The sequence below is a fragment of the Cyprinodon variegatus genome, unplaced genomic scaffold (assembly GCF_000732505.1).
Source record: "Cyprinodon variegatus isolate N-32 unplaced genomic scaffold, C_variegatus-1.0 Scaffold215, whole genome shotgun sequence".
NCBI lineage: Eukaryota > Metazoa > Chordata > Actinopteri > Cyprinodontiformes > Cyprinodontidae > Cyprinodon > Cyprinodon variegatus.
In genome coordinates, this window is record NW_015150668.1 from 721,300 (window position 1) to 747,391 (window position 26,092).

The 26,092-nt window shown below is 38.4% G+C and overlaps 1 protein-coding gene across 2 annotated transcripts; it reads right to left on the bottom strand.

Moving 5' to 3' along the window:
* Positions 1 to 4,262: 4,262 nt before the first annotated feature.
* On the bottom strand, positions 4,263 to 25,488 carry LOC107088346 (cAMP-responsive element modulator-like). Of its 2 annotated transcripts, XM_015380461.1 has the most exons (8): positions 25,359 to 25,488; positions 22,404 to 22,517; positions 22,174 to 22,302; positions 12,522 to 12,610; positions 12,283 to 12,422; positions 11,490 to 11,666; positions 6,047 to 6,206; positions 4,263 to 5,843 (listed from the first exon to the last, which is right to left on the bottom strand). In XM_015380461.1, exons 2-8 carry the CDS (start codon positions 22,509 to 22,511, stop codon positions 5,699 to 5,701), a joined length of 948 nt encoding a protein of 315 aa, XP_015235947.1. In that variant the 5' UTR covers positions 22,512 to 22,517; positions 25,359 to 25,488; the 3' UTR covers positions 4,263 to 5,698. The 2 variants fall into 2 exon arrangements, with proteins under 2 accessions (XP_015235947.1, XP_015235948.1); XM_015380462.1 differs by lacking the exons at positions 11,490 to 11,666; positions 12,283 to 12,422; positions 12,522 to 12,610; ... (1 more) ...; positions 22,404 to 22,517; positions 25,359 to 25,488 and adding an exon at positions 8,596 to 8,884.
* Positions 25,489 to 26,092: the final 604 nt, after the last annotated feature.

Sequence of the window (26,092 nt, forward strand, 5' to 3'; positions counted from 1 at the left end):
GATTTTTACAGACAACCATCCGCCACGGTTTCACAGACACAATGTCAACTGAGCGGCAGTTGCATGAATAAAATAATGAATGAATAAAATTATGTTGTTGATGTCTGAGAAGGACAAGCATACTGGTTAGAGATGATTGAAAGGTAGCCATGACAAAATTACCCCTTATTTAATTTGAATATTGCTGAATAATGTGAAAATTTACAACAAATCAAACTTTGAAAGAGAATGGCTATAGCAGCAGAAGGCTAAATCAGATGCCAGTCTTTTCAGCTAGGACAGGAAATTGTGGCTCTGACTCAAAAAGCCTCACCAAAATCAAATAATATTAGATTGGAAGAATGTTCCTAGGTCTAGAGATGCTTAATTTCAGCTGCCTTTGTCATAGGGTCAGGAGCTGGTCAATACTTGAAAACATTCATCCATCCTGCCTTGTATCCCTGGTTCTTTTGGCAGTGGTGTACCGGTTGAGTTTACCGACATTCTTACTCATACAGAAGTACTAACTGTGAATTGACTGAATACTACAGCCTACCGTAGTATAATCGCTGACCCATTTTACGCCTTTATAACCACATTAGGTCTATCTTCTTATGGTTATTTTCAGCAGGATAATGATCCATGTCACAAGGCTCAGATGATCTCAGAATGGTTTCTTTAACATAAAGACTTCACTGTTCTACATCCCCTTCCACACTCCTCTCATCTCAAACCAGTAGAACACCACTGGGATGTGGTGGAAACAGTGGTTCTCTTCATGGATGTGCAGGCAACTAATCTGCAGCAACTGCATGATGCACTGTTGTCAATATGCTCCAAAAAATGATAATGCTTTGCTTAGTCTATGCCATTTAGAATGGGGGCAGTATGAACATGTACCTAAGGCAGTGGGCCATCATATGACTATGTAATATCAGTTATGTATTCTTTAAAATGAAGTATGTTAAGTATTTGTTAGCCAGGATAAGTTTTGGGTACGTTTTGTATAAGTTATGAGCACGCTGAAGTACACTGATGTCGAGAAATTGTGAGCATGCTATTTCTTGACCTATCCCAGCGTATGCCATACGTGGGGCATAAGATACAGGTAAGTTATCTCATTGTAGACATACGTTAAGTGAAAGTTACTCATAAGTCGTGGTGTCTAGCTTATCCACAACCTATCAGTGACTTGTGTTCAGCTGAGGCTGAGTCCTCTGTGACTGTAAATCTTCTTTCTTTCTTTTTTCATTTCATTTATTTTTCATTTTTTTGGGTGGGTGGTAAATAGCAGCTAGGTTTATACTGCGATCAAAGACATCTTTTCATGCAGGCCAGGCGCCTCCGGGCGTATGGCTGCCTTCTCAGGACACTGACTTGTGACATTTCATGGGCATTACGCTGCTGTGCGTTATGCATAAGTTAGGCTGTCGTTGGACACATGTTCTGGACTCATTATGAATACTCGATGTATACGCCCAAAATTTAAAAAAATACATAGAAAGTTCAGCGTATGCCAGCGTTTTAGGAGATTCTGGGATGTTGGGAATACACTGGCTAAATCGGCAAGGTGTGACAGAGTCCTAAGAGTCTTATGATGGAGTTATTGATGAAGGTGCAGGTTGAACTTCTAGTTTTAGGTCCAGTCCCATTATTCTTACTTAGCTCTGAGATCACCCCACAATGAAGTCCCCTCAATGAGGTAAGTGCAAGTGAAGATTTCCTCCCTAAGAAATGGAACACTACAAGTTTCAAAATTACAAACCAGCCGAGTAGATGGCAGTAATACATTGCCTGTACACTTCAGTGACGTGTTCACCTGCCTAAACAATGTGAGTCACAACCTTCGGTGTGTTTAACCCACTGCTTTGGCGTTGATGACCTTTCAACCAACAGAGAAGAAATGTGCAAAACCGAAGATGGCTCCGCCACTATTTTGACCTTATTCATCTGTTTACGATATGTGGACTCATTTATTAAGACTATAGGTTGCGTTCATGTTCTAGATTTCTTTTCCAGGTGGAGAAGAGGGTCAAATACACTATGGGAGACTGACAGTTTTTGAAGGAAATTTAAAATAGTGTCTGGATGTACAAACCTGACATATTGTTCATATGGCTATAAGAGCTTTCTATTGGCCAGCATCACACTTAAGCTTTTGAATATTTGACAATCATGCATAATGCTAACTGTCTATGCTGCTATAGTGACCGTGGCAATTCCACACTTCAAGATAGAAAAGGTGATAAAGTGATTTTGTTAAAAGCTGTCATGCATAATGGTCCTACTCTATGTTTATTTTTATTTTTTTAAGTCTATCGGTATATTTGTGTAGTACAAAAAATAGCAATTTTGCTAACACAACGGTTCGGGATTTAATTGTATTTATGTCTAACTAAGATATTGATACTTTTTTTTTTTTAGGTGAGTGATTAATTGTAAAAATACATTTGTGCAGTTCTTTTCCACAGCCAAATTCCATTTTTCTTTTCACTAAATGAGTTCTGGAAAGCCACTTAGTTCCAAGTCAAGCTCTTGACCACCCTTGGTTTAAAGAGATAATTTTAAGGGTTGAAGGGCACTTCCCCCTACCTCTTAAAATTATTGCGACATACTACCCTTACACGTGAACATGCAAAACCAAGTGCTATGGCCCAAAACCAGTGCAAGTGATAGAAATGGGACGGCCTTATTCTTAGATTTGGAAATTGAAATGTGAAATGATTTTCACACCTTTGCTTGGTTTTTGTTTGACATTTTAAATGACACCTTCTTATGGTTCTTAACCTAGAGGCACTCAGCTCTAGCCTGGGTGCCAGTCCGAACTTAGTCCCGCCCACAAGGTTTGAGTTCGGGGAAGTTCGGTCTGGCTCTGCTCCATAGTAGCGCGAGTATTATCGCCCACTGTCAGGCGATCCAATCAAATTGTCAGGGCGGGCTTTATACGATGATGGACAGATGATCAAGAGTAACGTAATCAACCACTTGACCAAAGCGCGCTTGGGTGACAACAATAATGGCTGCCGCTGGAGAGTTTGGGTGAGTAGATTCTGCTATTAGGTCTGTTCTAGAAGATATCGACAGCAAATTAATTTTAAAAGAGGAACAGAGAATCGCGATCAAGTCTCATCTTATTATTCTAGGCGTGAAACTGCACGCTTTGATTTTTGTGGACAACAACTATGCCTCGCTTAACATACGTCACGCACTCCGTTGCTCTTATTGGTTGTAGGTCTATCCAATTGAGTGCAGAGGCATTTTTTTTCCTGGTTCGTTCGAAACACGCCCCATAATCACAGCTCTATGGAGCAGTATCAGACTCATATTCTGACTAGAATTGAGTCGGACTACGTCAGGCTAACTCACGGTTAGAAGAAACCGTGATTAATCAGAGGTGGCACTCCATTAACAGAACAGTTTGGACTCCTTGCTTGTTATGTTCAGGAGTTATGGTAGAATAAAGAGCAAAATTTTAAAGCCCTGATCTCAGTCCTGTCAAATATTTGCGGGTAGAGCAGGACACTCAATGAGTGAGCCAAAGGCTCAACTTAGCTACATCAGTTCTGTGTGTAGGAATGGGTCAAAATTTTAGCAAACTGATGTGAGAAGTTTGTACAAGGAAACCAAAATGTTTGACCCAATTGATATACAATAGTTGAAGGTGAAAGTTATGCAGTTTAGAATAAATGTCAAAGTGATTCATAGTCCTGGTGGATTTAGATCTGTGTCATTCAAACAGGACATTTGTATCGGAGGAAAAATTAGACAGACATCTCCCCAAAGAAGTATTAAAAACTGTATACAATAATTGAACAAATACTTTGTTTAATGAAAAATATGCATTAGAAAAGCGATTAAAATTATTTCCAGTAACCAGTGGAAAAATCCTTTACGGTATTACAGCAACCCAACTCCTCTTAAAACCTCTAAATCTTGGATTACATTCTGGTTTTTGACTGGGCAACTCTAAAGCATTAAAATTGTGTCCAATCTAAAAACATGTTAGTAGAATCAAATATTAGAAAAACATAACTGTATGTACTTCTAAATGTAACTTTAGATAAATTTTTAAAAATCTGTTTTTTAAAAAAGTATAACATTTTGAAAATAGATACAATTAAAATATATCTAATCTATCTCAGATGGTGACTAATAAAATGTTTTTTTGGCTTTAAAAACGGTGTCTTTATATATTAGGTTTTCAATGTACCGTATGTTAATGTTCTTTATTTTAACATTTTGCTACATTAAATGCACAAAGAAAGTGTAGTGATAATTAGTAATCATGACTTGTCAGGTGTACACATTTTTATTAGATAAACAAAAACAGTTGTACGATTTAAACACAAAAATTGCACAAAGAAAGGAGAACACAAAGATAGTTATCTAAACCAAAGTCAGCTGAGTTCAAAACAGAAAGCACCTCACTTAGTATCAAAGAGGTAAACTAGATGGAGACAAACTGCAACACAAGTTTGATGACAAATAAAGATGCCAAGAAGTAAACAGTAAATAAATACTGTCACCAGAAGAGCCTCAGCAGCCAAGAGGTCAATTTTCAGCATTATTAGCAGAAATGAAAAAGCTGTTAAACTGAGTAATTACAAGAGCAAACTTTACAAAGTCAAAAGAGGCAGAGAACTGAAGCTAATGTTTATCTGTCAGCAGAGTTATTAATAAAAAGCTGCATTTTATAATAAATCATCTTTACAAAAACAGTGTTAAGAAACTGGCATCACCCTTTAAACAGAGTATTTTCAATGGTCAGACCACAAATGCAGTTTTCCTCCATACTTGAGGATTTCAGAAACAGGGTGCTATTCTAACTAAAGAACAGTTGCAGATATAGATATCTCTTTACAGGTAACATGGTTCACAGAAGATAGACATTATTTTTTCAGAATTAAATCTGTGATATTTGACACGGTGTTACTTTCTGTGACTTGAACAGTTCTACACACTCATATTTCACATAAGTGGAGAAAAATAAATTCTCATTACTCTTTTTTACAAACAATGATTACATTCAAATGTTTTCTTTGTTTAAAAAAAACAAACAATGAAATCTCATTTTTACCAATCTAGAATTTGATAAACATTTTTTAAGATGGAAATAATGAAATCGGTGACATCACATTTCCCTAATTGTGCTTTTTTTTCATTGATGGGAATGCAACCAAAAATAAAAGCTTTAATTTCACACATTACATCTTGAGGTGCAGCTGCTGGTGGATCGTGTGGTGCCTCCTGCTCATCTGACCCGAGTTAAACAAAATACAAATAAAATAAAATAAAAATTGCTGGTTGCGAGACCAGGCTGACCCTCTCCACCTCCATCACTTCCAGCTGTTTTCTTTATTTTGCAAAAAATCTCAGTAGATATTCAGGAAGCATCTGCCTCTCCTCTTCCTGTTTCCTCTCCTTCAGCTGGCTCTCATTGGCCGGTCTCGCCCACGTACATGACAGCGACAGTAAGCGGAGAGTTTACTACACTCAAGAGTCTTCACATGCAAAGAGCACAGGTTAAGAACAAGAGCAAAACTGGCAAGCTCGAGCTGTCTGGAACCTCCACAACACTTAGTAATTTTGGCATACGTCAGGCCTGAGTGAGCAAAGAAACAAGAACAATTAAAGCAGTCTATTTTTTGTTCTGGAGTCTTTTTTTTCTTTTTAAGTTGCAGCAGTTTCTGAACTGTCTTCAGGGCACCAGCAGCTGCTGCTACTCGGCTTTGTGGCAGTATATGTCTTTCAGTGCTTTCAGCTCCTCTATCAGTGTCTTGTTTTGGTTTTCCAGCACGGCTACGCGGTTTTCCAGACATTTGACGTACTCCTTCTTTTTCCTGCGACACTCGCGCGCCGCCTCCCTGCATTGGAGAGAGGAGAAAATCTACTTTTTAGTGCCCAGGAGAAGCAAACAGGAGAAAACCACTGGTTTAATGCAATGTTTTTAAATAACTATGATTGTGAAAAAAAGTTGTTTTCAATTAAAAGACAAAAAAGTTCTGCAGCTGTCAAAATCTCGAAATCTTTGCCGTTCTATTCTCATCTTTTCCTGCTGTTTTCCTACCTGTTTTTCATCAGCCTGACCTCCCTTTTGCGGGTGATCTCCTCGGCGTGCTGCGATGAGGGGCTCTGCATGCTGCTTGGGGATGCAGCCATCACGATGCTCTGAGCCAAGCCTGAGTTGGGTGAGCGCAGCTGGTAGGCGGGGATGTCTCCCGTGGCAGCTGTGGAGAAACAGTAAAACATGCATTAAGTGACTGACTTTAAAAAGAATTCATCCTTTTTTCACCTAAAAGGCCTGAAATATAAATGTCATAGGACTGGTTTTGGTAGCTTTTACTGAAAATTGCCAGTCTTTTAATGCCGTAAAGCACTATTATTGTTTAGTTAAAGGTCACCTTCTGAGTATGTTCATTTAAAACCATGATTTAAACCACTGACTTCGAAGAAAGTCTAAAATAACTGCCCTGAAGTTCCAAACTCATGTGTCTCTGCAGGTAATTGTCCATTAACAGCAAATCAGCTGCCAAAAGTGATTTCATGTGTTCAGTCATTATCTGCTCGAAAATGACTAAACCAGGGACTGACGCTCTAGGATTAAACATCTGCAGCCACTGGAAGTCACATGTCTGAACGGCAATCTCTGTGACTCTGTCTCCAAATGCATCCAGATCTAAATGTATAGATGTGTATATTCTACAGTTTCTGCTGATTTCATCTACTTTTTTCATTTATTTCATTGTCTATTATCAATAGTGTTATGTTACTTTTTTAATAGTTCTTTAAATTGATTTGTAGATTGGTCTGTAAGCTGATTTATTAGGTTGATTTTCATCATTGTTTTATGCAATCAGCTTTGGGTATATCTATAGTTTTTACAGTTCATAAAAATCGATTTATTCTTTCTACCACAGGGCTGTTTTTTTGCCGTCTTTCATTTTCTTGTTTGATTTTTCTTTCAGAGAAAATGTTGCTTTAGGAGACGTAATTTACAAACAGTACAAAGGGTCGGTTGGTAAGAGGTATTAAAGCATACTAAGGTTTAAACATTTATGGTTTCCCAGTTCAAAGATGTTTAAATGTGATGTGAAGTAAAGTGTCACAGGGCAGCTTCTCCCTATCCCCACATTATCAGTCAGCTGGCCAAATGAAGGCTAGTAGAATAACAAGAATCAAACAGTCAAACTCTACTGGTATTGTGAAAAACATGGACTGTTATGGTGTGAAAACTACCGAAGGGCCATCCGTCGCTTTTATTGCTAAACTGACACAAAGAAAAAAGTCCAAGAGTTTCCTCTATAAACTCTATGAAGACAAATATTCTGAGTAAATATTTAGCTCTTAGATATTTTAAAAGTTTGCTTATATTTAGCGGTATAATAAAAAAAAATTACAGGTGACAAACCTTGGATCAGTTAGGAGCATCGATGACACCTGATACTCTCCATTTGCAGAGTTGGGAGCACATTTGTTTTAATCCTTTTCAATAAAAGCTGGATGGGTTGTAATGTTTAGAGTTTTATGGGTGCAAAAACAAACAAAGAGGGTAAATGTTTTCAGTGAGGAGGAATATGCAGCCGTGTTTGGGAGGCGACGTGTTTATCAAAGCTCTGCCGGCTGCGGCTGATAATTACAGGAATGCTGCTGTTTTCTTTAAATAAAGTTAAGTCATCTCAGTGTGTGTGTGAGTGTGGATTTGTTTTTGTTAGCTTGTGGGGACAGTGTAAGGCCATGGTTTTTTTTTAAATATCCTACATTATGGGGTCCTGCAGGTACAGATATATGAAGAGGAGTTATTTTCTTGGTTTTGTGTTCAGGTCTAAGGAGGGAACTCAGTTTAGGTTAGGGTCTGGGTTAAGCCAGACAAATGAATGGAAGTCAAAGATAAGACCTCATAAAACATGAAAACACAATGTGTGTGTGTGGGGGGGTTGTATCTCTCTGTGGTTTCATGTTCTTTCTGAGTTGAGTCACAAGTGACTCAACAGGTTACTTCTCTGCTTGCTGCTTTGCACCGTTTCTTCCTGTCTATTTATCTTTGTTCAAAGGAAGTTTCTGTCTTCTCCCCACATCCAGTAGTCTACACACGTTCAAACATACACATACACAAAGAGGCAACAGGTGCACAAACACACACACACACACACACACACACAAACAGAGCGAGAGTTTCGCTCTTTTCTCTCTCCGGGTTGTGATAACGCTGTGACTCGGGCTGTGCTGACGTCAGTGCGTGCGTCTCTCTCGCACGTTTTACATTCCCTCTTCCCTGGCTCGTTTGTGTTCCAGGAAACGCAGTGACGTCAAAGCAACATCTAACCCCCCCCCCAATCCTCCCACCCACTCCCTCCCTGCATGACAACCACTTAACAAGATCTGTGTGTGTTCGCCTATGAAAAAGCAGCACTACACATACAAACGTCTGCAGACTCCTGAGGTACAACTCTTCACTGTCTGCTTTCTTCTTCTCTATTTCCAATAGGCATAATGTTAGAGTGTCCAAATCGATTTCACAACTCATTAATTTGCATTGAAGGCTTGACATTTATAATAAAACTACATAATAATTAGGATTGAACACAGTAAGTGTAGAAAGAAGTGAGGAAACTCTACCTGACTCAGTCTCATCTCCTGTAACAGCCATCTCTTGTTTCCAATAATCCAGCACCACGGCAGGGGGGAAAAAACTTTAGCAAAGAATTTTCAAAAATAAAAATAAAATCTCTTCTTTCCTGGTCTCCTTTATTACACCCTTCTTTCTCTCTGCTCTCCCTGTTTCAGAGTGCTCACACTCCAACTTTGCAGCCCGATTACAATTACAGGCATTGACATCACTCTGACATCACTGGTGCCCGCTGAAGTCAGTAAAACACCCTGGATTATAGCGTTGGTTCCTCCCCTCTCTCCGCCCGTGCGGATCAGGCGGAGAGGCAGAGAAACACAATGTGAGCCAGGCAGAGAGGGGGGAGGAGGAGGAGGAGGGTGTATTTTTAGAACGAGTGACGCAACTACAGCGACGCTCAACAAACAAGAGGATGTTGTGTCCCAAGTGGCTGCCATGCAAACAGTTGAGCAGTTATTTTGCATTTGTGTATGTTGGAAGGAGGTAAAAACAGGGAGGGGAGAGATAATTTAGGTTTGACATCAATTGAATGAGGTTAAATCCATAGAGAATAACAGTTGAGCCTGAAGAAAACATTTTAACTGCAAGACATTAATGGGAAAACAAAAGTTTCAGGTACTGAAAACAAACAGGGAAGGCACGGTTCCAGCGAGATCATTTGCAAAAACTCATTATGGGCATTCAGGCTTTACAGGGTGTTTAATGTGATAGTTATAAGCTATGAATGTCGACGTAATGCAGTATAATCATATACACTCCAGGCATTTGTTAAATGTCCCATGGGAAGACACATCTCAAACGTCAATGATTTGTAGCCCAGAAAAAGCTTCTGGGATATTCAGTCAGAACTAAAGAAGCTCAATTAGTTTGACATCCTGCCACAGACATTGTTATTTATAATAGTTGGTAAATATTTAATATTTTAAGGCTAAGTTTATTTTAAAGTTCCTAATTGGTTGTTCTGATAAGCGGTTTGGCGGCTTGTTTTCAACATCAAGGTGTTGAACTAAGTAGACAATGGCAAGTAGACAGTAAACAGTAAAATTTCTTTATTAATTTTTTCTGTTTTGAGCAACAGACCAGATCTAATGGCTTAAAAAAAGACCTTCAGCATGATACAACCAAAATACTATGTTTGACAGTGATTGCACACACTGGTTGCCTATGTCTTTTGTTATTTTGTGATGTGCAACTCCAAAACTGACTCTTTTCCCGTGTGAGTAACAGATTTTATTTTGCATTTTCCCCTAAAGCGGGTGTGTTTTACTTTGTAACTGCATCTCTCTTCATGTGAGACCCATGAAATTGCAGCTAAATTGCCACTTAGTCTGACGTAAATAGACCTGAGGTCTATCTAGCGGGAGCTACACAATTCCACTTGCCTAAAATCGTGTCGGTTGAAATCATCCCCATTGACTTTTAATGAGCACTAAACACCACAACCTTGTTAATTTCCTTTTCTTTCGAATCGGATCCAAATTTGAGACAAAAACACACCAAACCAGATACGATGTGTTCTGGTCTTTATGTCTGAAAGTCTTCTGATTATACCTCCGAACAAACTTCTTGTGTGCAGCTAAACGGATAAATCCTCGTCCCATCTAACCCGTAAAAAAAGTTCAACAGAATAAAACATTTTTTTGTATAAGTTCACCTCTAAGGTGACTGTAGAAGGACTTAATTCTCAAGCGGTGAGGACTCCAACATAAATCTAACTACAGAGAAAGTAACTTTCTTAGCAGACAATTGTGTGGCCTTTATGGAGATCCCAAAGTTGTTTCCTATATATTTCATAAGTTGGTTGAGTCTTCACCTTCCTAAATCTTTTACCCCAACATCAGAAAACAATTTTAACTTGAAGGTGGGTGTAGCAGCAGTAGATAAGGCAATGGACTGTTCAGTCCAGGGTGATATACAGTTAGCTCCTTTGTGTATGGACACTGCTCTTCAGGCAATTTCCAGCTAATGACAGACTTCAGTCTTGGTAATACTTGGGTTATTTCTCAACACCCTAATTCACAGACGTTAAGTTTGGGTCCTATAGGCCAATTGCCAGCATGATAAACCTTGTCTCTGATTCAAAGGTCTGAATTACATTCTTAACAAATCATCCTGCTCTACAGAGGGAAACACTTAACCAGAGAAAGATGTCGAAATACAGGAAACTTCCCCTAAAGCACTGACAATAGATGCCTTCATCACACTGTGATAGTTTGGCTGATTCAAGGGTTGAAATTTAGCTATCATTGGCAATGACAGGAAAAGTCTGTTAATGGGTCTGTACGTTACCTAACTCCAAAATGCTAATTGGTGGGTCGGGAAGGGATTGAGGAAAGAGAACTTATAAAAAGGAGAAAGTGCCACAGTAATCATGTACTTAAGCATAAACACATGTATGCTTACTCAAAAAATTTTCTTGAGTCACTTTTTTATGCAGGTTGGCAGGAGGGCGCATGGGTGGGACTGGGAGTTTTGCCTATCCCCTGCAGCCATGGGCTTAAAGGCCTAGTGACATATGTTCATACTATTCATACAGTGGCAGTTAGCAGGAGTACATAGAGAGAACTTGTTCTTACATGGGGAGAACATGCTAATACCCCACAACAAAAGACACTGGTAAATGGAAAACCAAGATATTTCAGTTTTAACTGAAAATCTGTAGAATACTATGCCTTTTAGTATCTTGTTAATAAAACACAGAAACACCTTGTTGAATCTGTGTGAAAAAAGATTGTTTGGCTAATTATGTTAGCTGTGTCCAGGTCTTCAGGCATTGCCTCTAGTTTCCTTCCTCCTTGGCAAAATACTATGACTTGTAATCATTGGGTCTAAACAACATTTTTTATTTTCATTAACAAGATCTAACATCCTTGGCTGAACTCACCTTGGAAGAGTACCTGTCCCCCCTGGACAAAGAACTGGTGTGGCGAGTCTGCAGCCTGCAGGATTGCGGCTCCAGTCTGAGGGGTGGGAGAGCCAGTCACCGTTAGGGTCTGAGCTCCCTGAAGGGCTTCAACAGTAGAGCTGGTCAGGGGGATGGCTCTTCCCTGAGCGATGGCAACTGCATGAGATCAGAGTTTAAGTTCAATCAGGCTACAATCTAGGATGAGTATTATACTGTAGTTAAGATAAAAAAGCAGAGTTAAGTATGGCAATAACAAACATACAGCTGGATTGAAAATGTATCACTCTTCTAGACCCCACTGGTAGAGTAGCTACATTCAAAGTGAATTAATTTCTGGCAAAAAATGTGTGGTTGGTATTTTAAATTGAGTAAATATAGGGAAAACATTTATTTCTCCATTTCGAATGAAGAGTGATTAAACAATCAGACAGAAATGTACAACAAGCTTGCCAGTGCCTACAAAAAGTTTCCATGGGGGAATTTATCCAATATTACTGAGTATCTAAGCACTAATTTCAGCCTGGATGATGAATTTCATGATCTACAGAAAACTGCCAAGAGAAAATCACAAACTGAATTCAATGATGTTTACCGTTATATACTGTATATCAGTGCTTCATTGGAAAACATAATTTCCTAATCATTAGACCTAAAATCCCATTTAGCCAAATGACAACTATACCTATACCATGTAAACAGGTATTTCCTTTTAAAAACTCATAGATTCAGCTAAGATATCTGTATAGAGTGAAGTATTTCAGCGAGTACTGACTGTATTGTCCTGTGCTGGTTTGGTAGATGGAGTTAGGAACTGATTCTGTGGGGCTGGAGACCGGTGTGTCATCTTCTGCCTTTTCCTCCTCAATTTTAGGAACTGCCGGCGAATCCGACGAGAGCTCATTTAAGATTTTTCTAGATAAAAACAATTTCCAAACACAGACTTTTATCAAGCTTTACACGTGAAGCACCGACTGTTAGTTTCCACCTTGATTTCTACTGATATGTTCTCACCGATACGACGGACGCCTGGTGAGGAGCTCCCGTCTCTTCTGCGTGTCTGCGACTGACCCGTCATCCTCCAGCTCAGCCACTGTGGCAATCTGAACAAACAGCCAAAATCGAATCATTTCCCTCATAAGAAAACTCACTTTTTCAAGGTGCACAGCAGAGCTTTTCAGTTTTACTTTGCCATTCCAACACCTGGATATGTTTATTTGTGAACCATTCTATTGTAGATTTTGCTTTATGTTTTGGATCATTGTCTCGTTGGAAGATAAATCTCCGTCCCAGTCACAGGTTTTTTCAGACTCCAACAGGTTTTCTACCAGAATGATCCTGTATTCGGCTCCATCCATCTTCCCATCAATTTTAACAAGTCTTCCCCGCTGAAGAAAAGCAGGTCCAAACCATGATGTTGCCACCACCATGTTTAACAGTGAGGATGGGGTGTTCAGGGTGATGAGCTGTGTTGCTTTTTCGCGAAACATAACTTTTTGCATTGTTGCCAAAAACTTTGATTTTTGGTTTCATCTTATCTGGGCAGTTTCTTCTCCATGTTTGCTATCTCTCCTAAGTGGCTAGTGACAAATTTAAAAAGGAGACTTTAAATGGATATCTTTGGGAAATGGCTTTCCTCCATAAAGGCCAGATTTGTTGGGTACACAACTGATTGTTGTCCTATGGGCAGAGTCTTCCACCTCAGCTGTAGATCTCTGCAGTTCATCCAGAGGGATCATGGCCCTCTTGGCTGCATCTTCTCCTAGTTTGAGGAAGTTTATAGGGCCATTCGGATCTTTGTAAATTTGCAGTGGTCTGATATTCCTTCCATTTCAATATTTTAATTGCTTGCACGTTGCTTATTGGGATGTTTAAAGCTTAGGAAATCTTTTTGTGTCCAAATTAGTCTTTAACCTTCTCTAAAACATTATCTAGGACATGACTTGTGTGTTCCTTGTCCTTCGTGATGCTCTCTGCACTTTAAACAGACCTCTGAGGCTATCAGAGAGCAGGTGTGCTAATATGGAGACTGGATTACACACAGGTGGATTCTATTATCATCATTAGTCATTTAGGTCAACATTGGATCATTTAGAGATCCTCACTACTGGGGTAGTTCTGGGGTCGATTTATTTTGCATGACCCATGACTCAGTTTTTTTATTTGTTAAGAAGTTTGAAATATCCAATAAATTTCAATCCACTTCACACATGATTATGTCCCACTTGTTGTTGATTCTTCACAAAAAAAATTGATCTTTAAGTTTGAAGCCTGAATTGTGATAAAAGGTCAAAAAGTTCAAGGCAAATTCTTTTGCAAGGCACTGTACATGATAAAAATGACACAATGACAACAAATGCTGCATAAGTCTCAGTTTTAACAAAAAAATAATCATTTATAAAACAAAAGTACATAACAGGGTTCAGTTAGGAAAAATCTGTACTGCGATTGCTTACTACTAGCATAGAATAGAATAGGTTTGAAAATAATGGAAGAGAAAAGTAAACTAACGATAAGGAAAGAAAAGAATGATATTCCACCACGATAGAAAATTGTCTTTGGCTCAATAGACAGACAGTGCTAAAGTACAGACACTGACAAATGATAAAAGCAATAATTAAGAACATAAATACAGTTAAAGGCCCCAGTAAAATACATAGAGCTAGAGCAGTTTAGGTCAATGTATGGATGCTTTACTTTGTTGAATTCAAAAGAGTAATGTTGTTTTGAACAAAGTATAATTTTAAAGACCCTCTATTCAGGGGGAACATATAGCGCCTCCAAGAATCCAGAGGCTCAAACTGGCAGGACAAAGGATGAAAAATGTCTGCTACAATTCTCTGAGCCTTCCTCTTTGTCTTGCACTCCCAACTAAAGCGACCAAACCACACCCAGAGGTAAAAGGTCAAAACACTCTCAGTATGAGCAAAATACACAAGCTCTAGAATCTGTGCACCGATACAAGGACAGTATGATTTAAATGTTGTAATTGCAGAGAAACTGAAGTGACTTTCAATGACTGTAGCCAGATATTTAAGTCTCCACAGGTTCAATGAGCTAGTCTTCAAGTTAAACTGGGTCTATTGCCAGTTCTGGTTTTGTGTAATCAACAAGCTCCTTAGTTTAAGAGACATTAATTTCTAGTTGGCAATCATGACACCACATTCCAAAAGCTTTAGTATGGGCAAACTAGGTGGCCTAACCAGAGGAAACAGTGTCATGAAGCAGTCCAATTAAGGCTGTGTCATCCGCACATTTAATTAACTTAAAGTTTTATCATTAAGTATGGAAATTATTAGTTTCTATCTATAAAATTATCTATAAATAACTCTATGCTTCAATAAGCCAAATCTGTTTTGAGACCATGTCAAGCAATGTCAATAAAGCACCCTCTGTACCAAACTGTCCAGCTCAGTGGTGGTGGTGAAGAGATCATCCAGAACTCTCTCCATAGTTTAACAGAGGCTAAACGATTAGGCCTGAAATCTTCAGGTTTGCTTGCCCCTGACCTTTTTAATATTGGCCTTATTGGGGAGAGTTTCTAAGATGTCTGTGACAATGAGGGAATTAAAGAATTTTGTATAGTTGAGGAGCAGTCTTTAGTAGGCTGGCCTTGAGGCCTTGCTTGAGCTCAATTTAAAAAGATTTCTGGCAACAGGTTCTCTGTGATAACTGGGTGCTCCTGAAAGGTCATTTTTGCAAATTTCATCACATTGTTGTTAATTATCCACTGTGTCAAATCTGCTGCAATATTGATTTAACTCCTCAACAAGGCATTGATTAATGCATAGAAGAGGATCGCATTTCTTGTTGTCTTTGTTCATTGTATGTTCAGACCCTCCCCAGCTTGTTTTGAGTTGCCGCTAAAATATTTGCTTTCCACTTTATTTTGGTACTAAACTTCTACCTTAAGTTTATTCCCTCTCAGTTGTCTCCTTTTTCTTGCAATAATTGCACATCACCAGAGCAAAAAGCAACCTTCTTTTCAAGGTTTGTTGTTTGGGAAAACTTTTTTTTTATAGACTTAAGGGCTGGTTATCTTCCAGCAGCAGTGTGTCGCAGTGAGCTTGTGGCAGATATTTTTCATTTATGCCCAATATTGACGCATTCTCTGCGCTATGTTATTCCACGCCACAACACAAGAGGGACAATCACAAACTAGCTGAGGGTCTAGATACGGCGGAGAGGAAGTGGGGGCAAGTTTGTATGACAACGGAGGGACATGAGGGCGAAGAAGAGCGGGGATTCAGGTGGTCTATCTTCACGAGACGTTTTCCACAATAGCGGTGATACAAACAAAACAAGCAGGTAAGATACCAAACAGGAAATATGCATAGTGTAGAGCAGATGTAGATTTGACCAATCAGAGGACTCCTGTCTGGGGCACTATCTGCCGTCAACTACAATTTGGGAGAGGTGCAGCAGAGTGTATGCGGAGGGCATATCGCAGACGCAGACGGCCTGGTTTCTGAGTATACATCAGCCTTTAGATCACACACTTCCTGGTTCTGCTCTATGTTGAAGAGGATTTTTTTGTCTCCTAGGCTACCTGCTTATCATGAAGGATTGCTGCAAAGAAATGACACAATGCAAGAGACCTTCCACTGCTACATGCTCATCCAGGATGAAGGAATTCTGCAGGTCAATGACTGGATGAAATCTGCTAGTTTTCCTTAATTAGAAAACTTTTTTTTTTCATAATAAATTGAACACTACTTCATTGCTTGATATCTGAGATAAATTTGACATGTCCATACCTGGCCTGGAATGTGTTTAAATTGACTTTCATAATTTGGGGAGTGCCTTTGGACAACATGTGTTTTGAGTTGGTGCTTTTGAAATAAGTTAAACTGAATGAAAATGACAACCTTGCACACCTTAAGACTAAAATCCACTCCCGGCTTTCGCTGCTGTCTAACACATCCTCAGTCAAGTCAGTCTCTGTGTTTATCAATGTTCAAGTGGTGATACTTGTTCCAAAATAGATTAAGTTTGGACTTTGATTGGACCAGGTCTGACTAGGTTCTTGATTAAGAAAAAGAAGGAAAAAAAAGTCCCACAGCATGATGCAACCATGCTGGATGTTGTGTTCAGGGAGATGTGCAGAGTCTTTTATCTGTCTCAATAAACCAGAGGATTTTCTTCCACGTGTGCCGTCATATATGACTTGTATTAAACAGGTCTTTATTATTTTTGGCAGCTTCTTATGTTATACTCTCCCTGTTAAATCAGTTTTGGATGTTAATTGGTTGCGTCTTGGCAGGTTTACCAGAGTTCAGTGAGATATCAAAGCTGGGGATATCCTTTTATTACCTAACCCTGCTTTAAACTTCTCCTAAACTTGCTTCCTGACCTGCTTAATGTGTAACCGAGTCTTCATGATATTGTTTGATCACTAGTCTAAAAAAAAACCTATGAAGGCTTTGCAGAATATCTGGATTTAAACAGAATAAATTACACAAATGTTCACTGTATAATGAACCAATTTCTGAAGGTAATTGCTTGCATTCAGTTTTATTTACAAGTATTTTACTAAATGCAACAGAATAAAAATAAAAAAACAACTTATAACTTAAAAACAATTTATAATTATGCACCACTCTGTGCTAATCTATCACATAAAACCCCAATAGAGTTTTTATTGCTTTAGCCACATATGGTAAAAGTGGTGAGTCAAACATCTCTAATGTTTATGACTTGAGGAAGGGAGGTGTTCTCTTTGCACCAGTCATTCTGTGGTGCATGCTTGGAAAAAAAAGAACATGACGTCAAAGAGGGAATTTGAGCTGGTTATAATTTTAAGATTTAATCTTTTCAACCCATTACATGTCTCAACAGAGACCCTACAGACTCTTTTTAATACTCTATAATCATTTGTTCACGGCTCTCTAAGTGTGAGCTCACTATGTAATTGTAAATATCAAGCATTTAAACTGTATTATTGGATTCAAATTAAACATACAGTAGATCAGGCTCTGTGTCATCACTGTGTGGGCTTCTGTGACTCAGTCTGAGGCGTAATAGCTTTGTGTTACCAGCATAAAGGTTGTTTTGGTGTCATTAGAACGGGATACTTACACTGCGTTAAAATGCAGAGTTAACGTAGGTTTCTCAAAAGATTCCCTCTGGATAATAGTCTAAGAATGACTGATTATATGCTCTTAAAAGAGAGAGATCATCCAGCTCATGTGGATTGTTTTAGTGCATATCCTAAGCAGTGTTTATGCATCTCATTTCAGGTTTTATGAGGAGCCCATTTGAATGTTCTAGAGTTATAAGAATACGGGGCACACTGACCACATTTACCACTGATAGACTCTCTGATATGAAGAAGAGAGCACCTGAAATAAAATGGCAAACCACTCTGTGGTGTTTACTGGTGCAACACCACAGTGCATTTCACAGATGTCTCTGTGAGACCATTTCCTTATTAAACACCTTCTTATGAAATGACTAACTTGTCTCCATTTTGCAACAAATGTTGCAGATGTGCTGATGCCGTTTCCTGGTAATAATTGTTTCATTTCCGCTCTCAGAACTCATGTTTGTTTTTTTCTTCTATTGCTAAAATGTTGCCATATTTGCACAATGCATCGGATTCAGTGTTTCATTCAGAATATTACAGTTTTACATCTCAGAATATATTCTTGTTTTCTGTTTCTGTGAGGGTTTAGGTTCAGAGGCGTAAAAACCTCAGTTCCTGCTTCTCACTTGAACCCTGTTAACAGACACTCTTCCTCGCCTACACACAGCAGCTACTGTTCATTCACAAACACCATATCCCGCGCTGCAGCCAGCACACGCACACAGTTATATGTTCTCAGCACATGTTAACTTGAGGAAATCAAGCTCTAGATCTGCAATCATTTACATTTGGTCCTAAATGAGACATTATGTACCAAAGTTAAAGGGCTTGATTTCATATAGTTGTAGTTGTTTTATGGGCAATTAAAGAAACACAAACGGTTTTCATTTAATACACAATTTTTGCTTTGGTTTTTATAAAAAACACTTATTTTTTATTTCAGGTCAGGAAATTATAGGTCTATTAATAATGGGCTTCTCTCTTGATTATCACCCTGCAGAAAACAGTCCAAACACCATTATGCTTTAATGATGAGAAAGATACTGTTTTTCTAAAAAGCTGCAGTTTTTGTTTTTTTTTCATCTTCCAAGAAAGATTGTCCTCAGATTACTGGTATTCTTGATAAAGACATATCAATTTGAGCACTATCTCCGACTCATAGTCCCTCCTTTAATTACAATGCATTAATTCAGTCTGGAGAAATTGCCTAAATAAAAATGTCCTTTTTGCTTTTACATAAAATCATAAGGACATTGTTTATTGACAAATCTTCAGTTGTGACCCTGTACAGCCACCGTAATACCAATATTTCTGTGACAGTCTTATTTTGGAGGAATAAGAATCCAGTCCTTATTGCTTATTTTATTAAGATCCTCCTACTTTCTGCTTCTTTTCTGTTGGAAATATGTCTAAGGACTAAGACGGGCATGGAGAAAGGCGGACTTTGTTTCCGTGGAAATATTTCTGTGTCATGTTACATGGACACAAATAATCGAATTGAAGACCTGATCAGATCAAAAATGTTTAACCTAAACATGTCAGACTAAAGAATCGAATCCGATTCGGTCCGATTGGAAAGAAATGGAATTCCCAAAGAAAGAGGTGGTTTTTGCCGATCCCCATTATGACTGGGGTCAATCTAAACACCCCTTTGGATCTTTGGAGTGAAAAAATAAAATCCACGGCGCATGTGTGCAACATGAGAATGATGTTTTTTTCTGCATAGTTAGAGAGTTCTGTGCATGCTTAAATGATTTAATCTAACCGAACGCTTGGCGCATGTGTATACATGTACCAGATGGTGGGATCATTTTATCTGACAGAGATTTTGAATTTATCATCAACTTAGGTTTAGATCAGATCACAGAAATGTTGCGCATGTCAACATAGCTATTATAACGGCATGTTTTGGATCATCATCCTACTGAATGTTCCGGTGAACATCTATTTTCAGTTTCTTGGAGAAGTTACCACCTTTGTGTTTAAAATGTTCTGCTATTTACAAGAATCTGGAATGATTAAGCTAAAACTGCAGCTACAGCTGAAGTAAAGGGAAGCAGCTCAATCAGCTGACTGCCGCATGTCGGCTTGCAGCCCCATAAAGGTATTTCCAAGCATCTGGAATTGAAAAGCATGGGCCATTGGAAGTGAAACTTTCTTAAAGCATCACACAATTAAAATTAGGTGCAAGGTCCTTTTCTAAAAAAATGTGTCTATGTATGGACACATTTAGGCTAGCAGCTATTTTGTTGGATGCATTTTCCTTTTTGATAAAAGGTGCTAAAAGTCCTCCACACGGGTTCCTCTTTGTTGAAACGTTTAGTCTCTTCTTCAGTCGCAGGAGTTACAGGTAAATTCATAAGCAGGGCCTTTGCAAGGTGGATACACAATTGAACAGAGACTATATAAACTGGTGTCTTTAAAATCATTGTTAATTGTTTTTCATTTCTAATTAAAATCAACACAGGCTAGCTGGTTAGCCTCCACCGCCTAACGGGTTTGACATACCATATTTTCGCGACTATAAGGCGCATATAAACGTCTTTTTTTTCCCTCAAAATGTGCGGGGCGCCCTATGTGTGTTGTTACTGCGGACGTTTGAGACCACCATGAGAAGTTTAAAAGGGGAAGTGTGGGCATGGATTGTGTATAAAAGAACAGGTATGTGCTTTATGCAGAACTCCTCATCTCCTCATTGAGGAGATGATGAAAGAGTGGCTGAGGGAGGTGAATGTAAGGAGACCAGGTGTTTTTTTCCAGCATCACCATCGCTGTTAATCTGTGACTCCATGCGTGCCCATCTCACAGCTGATGTGAAAAACATGGTGAAACAAATGAACGCTGGGCTTGCTGTTATTCCGGGAGGTCTGACAAAGGAACTTCAACCGCTCGACATCGGTGTGTACCGGCCGTTCAAAGTAATGCTACGTTCACACCGGACGCAGCAGGCGCGGCAGAAGCAGCGAGTTTACATGCAAAGTCAATGGTTGAGGCGCGTCAAGACGCAGCAAAAGGTCCCGCAGCGCGTTTTGAGCAGCAGGCGCAGCGCGTCGTGAGCGTTTAAGCATCTGACACGCCGCAAACACGCTGCTGCTCGAGATGGAAAAATTGAAGTTTTGCTGCATCAACCAATCAGAGACGCTGATCTGGGAGCTGACAGAGAGACAGACACATCGCTGATGATACAGAGCGCTGTGATTGCTCCTCTGAAACAGTTTATTAACGCATAAATTAACTTAAAATGCTGAAACCTGCTGACAGAATATGTTCGCTTTTATTATCCTGGTGCCTGCAGTTTGGATTATTTTGATGAAAAACACCTACCAGCCGCCGTGGTGAACCGCGAGAAGGCAACCCGGCCCAGAGGCTGCTGTTGAATTAAGTTTTCAGGTGGATTTTCCCACTTAAAAACATATTAAAACTACTTTATTCCCACTGATCACAGCAAATATAGCTGCAAGGCAGAGAAAAGATAGGATAGCTCCGCCCAACTCGCGTCAGACACACTTTTGCACCGTGCAGCTGGAGCTGCAAAGCTGGTACAATCTAAACTGCAGGCACCAGGATAATAAAAGCGAACATATTCTGCCGGCAGATTTCTGCATTTTAAGTTAATTTATGCGTCAATAAGCTGTTTCAGAGGAGTGATCATGTGTCTGTCTCACGGCCAGCTCCCAGGTTTGATTAATACTTGGTAATAAATACATGAATAAAGCACAATAATACTCAGTTTTGCTCCCGCTCTATTTTTAAATACGCAGTAGAGGTATTTAAACGTAGTAGAGGATATGTACCGGTATATAAAAACCGCGCCCTGTAGTCCGGTGTGCCTTATGTGTGTGTTAAATACAGTAATGGCACACATACTGTAACTGAGACTGCGCCTTTTAGTACGGTGCGCCTTATGGTCGTGAAAATACGGTAATTTCAACTACATTTTTTTAATGCATCGAAGGGAACTATAACCAATTAAAGTGTTTGGAAACTTACGTGAGAAAAATAGTAATAGAAAACAGAAAAAAGGTCAAAATTGAAAAAAATTGAAAATTGAGTCCCACTGCTGCATCAGATAAACTGGATTACGTCACTGCAGATGGACAGCAGAGTTCTTCTCCTTTCTGTGTTTTGGCTGACACTGGAATTTTACGGATGATTTTTAACCTTTTGCAGACTTTTTTCACTCATTTAACTTCCGATGAAACTTAGTGAACTATAAACAACTGATTAATAAAGCTCTATTATCTTTAGTTGCTAGCAGATACCTGATATTGGAGCTTTTTGCCACTAAATTGATCCCCTTTAAGTGTCACGTTTTTTTAAAATTGGTTGTTTCTGACTAAAAAATGACTACTATTAATAGATGTGTCATCACTGCACACTAAACATTAGCATCATATCTGTGACAGTTTTGTTAAAACCAAACAAGCAGAATTTGTTAATTTGGGGTTTGCTTATCTTTAGACCTTCTCAGAGAGGTTAGGCATGGCCATGTTTTAAAGGACGCTGCCCTTAACCCTTTAGAAACTTGACTCGCCGCTTTCATGACCTGGAACATTTAAGCGGGAAGGTTCATGCTCCCACCTGGACAGTCTGCACTTGTGGTGACTGGATTACAGAGGTCTGAGGGGCTTGGATGACTCCTTGCACTGATGAGGTTTGACTGTCAGACAGCTGGACGACAGCCACTTCAGATTCTGTTTGCAACAAAACCTGCAGAAAAAGAAAAAAATCAACAGCATCATAATAAAATCCTCTAAAGTAATTTAAAAAAGCTTTAAGAGTTCGATGTTTCACTAAATCATTGAGTGTACCTGATTGGAGGCTGCAGGAGATGCGTTGGCTTCTCTGTGATCCTTCTCTCCATCTGTCACTGAATCATTTAAACTGCTATCCAGCTGAGACGACACCGACGTATCCATGGTCACCTAGGCATATACGCAGTTATTAACGCAGCAACAGAGACCGACACCAAACCGTATCAGATGGCATTGATGGTTTTCCCTGGGATACATGTATGGTATCTCCTCCATAGACAAAGAAACAGCCCATCCCTTCTAAATAGGCTTTTCAGTCATGTTTGTTTAAATCTTAAAAATGTCTTCTTACACGCAAATCTTTCTTTTCTAAGCTGAAGAGCCTTGCTAACAAAGCTGAATCCTTATCACTCCGTTTACGGCATTTAGACTGAAAATGAATGAAGGAAAAAGAAGCAGAGCTAAAACTGAAACAGCAATAAGATGGAACACAACAGTTCCACTTTCAGTTCAAAATATTTTTTTTCGGTCTGTGACGCTGAGAAACCATTTACAGGATAAAAATGTGATTTAAAAAAAATCAACTGTTGCCCAGCATGCAAAATTTTTTGTACAGAATTAAATAACATGCTTATTTCAAGCCTCTAAGCCAAAATGATAGATTTTGTCTTGGAGGCGGTTCCATGTTGTCCATCATTTCTACCCCTATAGGTTCTTTCTCTATATGTGGACTAAGAGCTTGCAAAGCAAAACAACATGATTCATGTTCTGAAAACTGCAATTTAAGAGTCAAATACTGATGAAAACCAAAGTTTTAATGTTGAGAACATTACATTTTTCCCCTAATTGACTTCCAACCTTCATCACAAATTTTTCAACAGAAGACAATTAAACTCTCTCTCTTCACATGCTTACAGACATACAGACACTAAACTCAGTTTCACTATACCAAACCTTAAGTTACCAACTTTCTAAGTAAAGTCAGTTTATGGGTTAGCCTTATGTAAAAGGATAAGGATGCATAAACACAAAATGTGTCAGGATTTGTTTTTTGTTTGTTTTTTTAACACATTGATAGATATCTGATTCTTATTTTTGTTCCAGGTGGATTTACTGAGCAGGGTTAGGTGCCAAACAGGCTCCATACTGACTTTTTTCTTGGTTGAATACAACCCACATGGACATAAAGACTGGTTCATAAGGGATGACACTTTATTTTATTTTTTATTTTATTTTTTTTTACCAGTGACGTTATCTGAAATATATCTACAGCCAGTTAATAATGTACTATGGAAAATTCCACCTTGATGCAATTTTTTGCAGCTTTTCTCTGCCCTTATTGACCCCATATCTGCATGTTGGTTATGTACCTACAAAGTCTAATCGGGTAAACAAAAACGACGCAGTTCAGTTAAGCTAAAAAAAAACATTTTGAGTTTTAAAAATGATGAGACACTAAGTTTAAAAATAAGGGAGAAATGGCTTAAAATTTCTTATAAATTCTATGCCAGTTATAGGGAATGGCTTAAAAGGCTTATAACCTGCCATTGAACCCCCTTTAATACCAACTAGTTCCTGTCAAACAATCACAAGTAAAATTTTACGATTATTAACAACTACTTAGGCATTAAATTTGATCAACTACACATTTTGTTGCTCTTTTGTATAATTGTATCCACAAAGTAAAATTATAGAATTGATATACGAATTGTTAAATTGCATTTAAAAGTTAAAAACAGGAAAATCCCTAAAAAATTCCATAAAGAAAAATCCTGTATAAAACTGTATTGTGTGTATGCAGCTCATGTGCTCCTTTGTGGACAATCCCTTCTTAGACACTTTATTTTCATTAGAGAAATTGTGAGTTTATGTAATACATTTATGCAGCAGGTTGTAGAGATCTACGTAATGCATTGCCCTATAATGTCTGCATTATAGGGCAATGCAGACATGCAGACAAGTATGCTTTTTTTGATCACTTGCATGATGCCCCCACCCCCCGTCCTGGATATAGAACAAGATCTATATCCAGCCATTCAGTAAAGATGCTGCTACATGGCTGTACATCTTATTTTCGCATTTGATCAATTAGATGAGCCCTTTAATGATATATTATAAGTTAGCAAGTCAAGAAAAAAAGGTAAAAAGCTAAATGAGAAGTTAAAAAGTAAAATAAAAATTTTTTTAAGCCTAGTTAACACTTATTTATGTTTAAAAACTAAAAAATGTAAGTGCCAGTATCAGCATTAATGCCTCTAAGGTTATGTTGTACCAAAATAAAATGTGTTTCTTTCACTCTCAGAGTGTTTTTCTAATGAATTTCTTATAGAAGCACTTTTGTTATTTTTCTTAATATATTCAGGAAAGTTGGCATTCCTTGTTATTATTACATTAATATTCATTTTTGACATCAAAATATCCTATTTCCTGAATTTTACAAAGGTAATAAGGTCTTGTCCTGGATCCTAATAACACTATTTGATTGAAATTTGAATTTTTAAAGAATTTCACTGAGTGCCACATAAAGAGTTAAGTAGTTGGACTTTTCAAAAACATGAAATGTTAAAACTTTTTTCTTATTGCAAGGACAAATTTATATGTTTATTTTTCAAAAATAAAATGTAAAACCTGGAAAGGAATGACTAAATGTAATGCTAAATCTCTGGGTATTATTTAGAATTTTGTGCGATATATTATTTCTAAAAAAGTGTATTTAAGTAAAAATAACTGACATCATCAAAATGTTTTTGCTTCATAAAGTTTTATTTTGAAGAGGAATAATCCCTATCCTCCCAAACCTATCTCTGACGCAGAGCTGGAAAAAGTGCTGACAGCCGAGCTGTCTGAGAACTGTTTTTTTTTTCTCACCGTGTTGCTCAGCTGTTTACTGACAACAAAAAAACTACTTTTAATTGAGAAAAAATGCGCACCAAGTTTGCGTTTGCACACCTTCCATCGGTTCGGCGCTGACCCCCCCGAACAAAAGAAAGTGTCTGCTTTGCGGCGACTTACCGAAGTTTTTACGTAGTCTGACTCGTCACTAATGACAGTATGGCTGGACGGCCTGCGCCTCGCCTTCGCTCACGTAGCTCCCACGTCAGCACTGATGATGCTGTGCAGAAAATGTCGCTCAGTTTGTCAGTTTAACGTCGAAGATCGTCTAGGCGGAGCGAGAGGCATCACTCCGGTACTCCTTCCTGGTCAGTTAGGGGGGGTACAAACAGATCGACTTTTAGCTCAAATCTTCCTGAGTGGACTTTAAACAAAGCTTATATGCAAAAAAGAGGAAACTTCTGACCATTTAGTGTTACAAAATAAGTTAATTATATAAAACTTAAAGCCTTCGCTTTTTTTCGCCGCTGAACCCATCTTCTTTTGACCGAAACGCGTAATTTACATCAGGTAGCGGGGATATGCAAATTCTTTTTACATGAAAAAAGATTTTTTTTTCACTGACATTAATTTCTCAAGTACTAACTCTCTTATTTTTATTTATGTATTTATTTATTTTATTTTATTTTTATTTATTTTTTTTAGCGAAACTTACTTATTTTGCCAAACTCGGATGGTCATTTTCGATGACTGATTTTTTCATACCTATTTGAAAAGCATTAACACAGACTTGGGATAAAACATAAAAGTAAAAAATAATAGAAAAATGAATTAGGTAAAATACTTAATGCCTGGGGTTAGTTTCATGAACTTGTTGTTGTGTTTTCCAGATAAATTAATGCTGACCCCTAGTG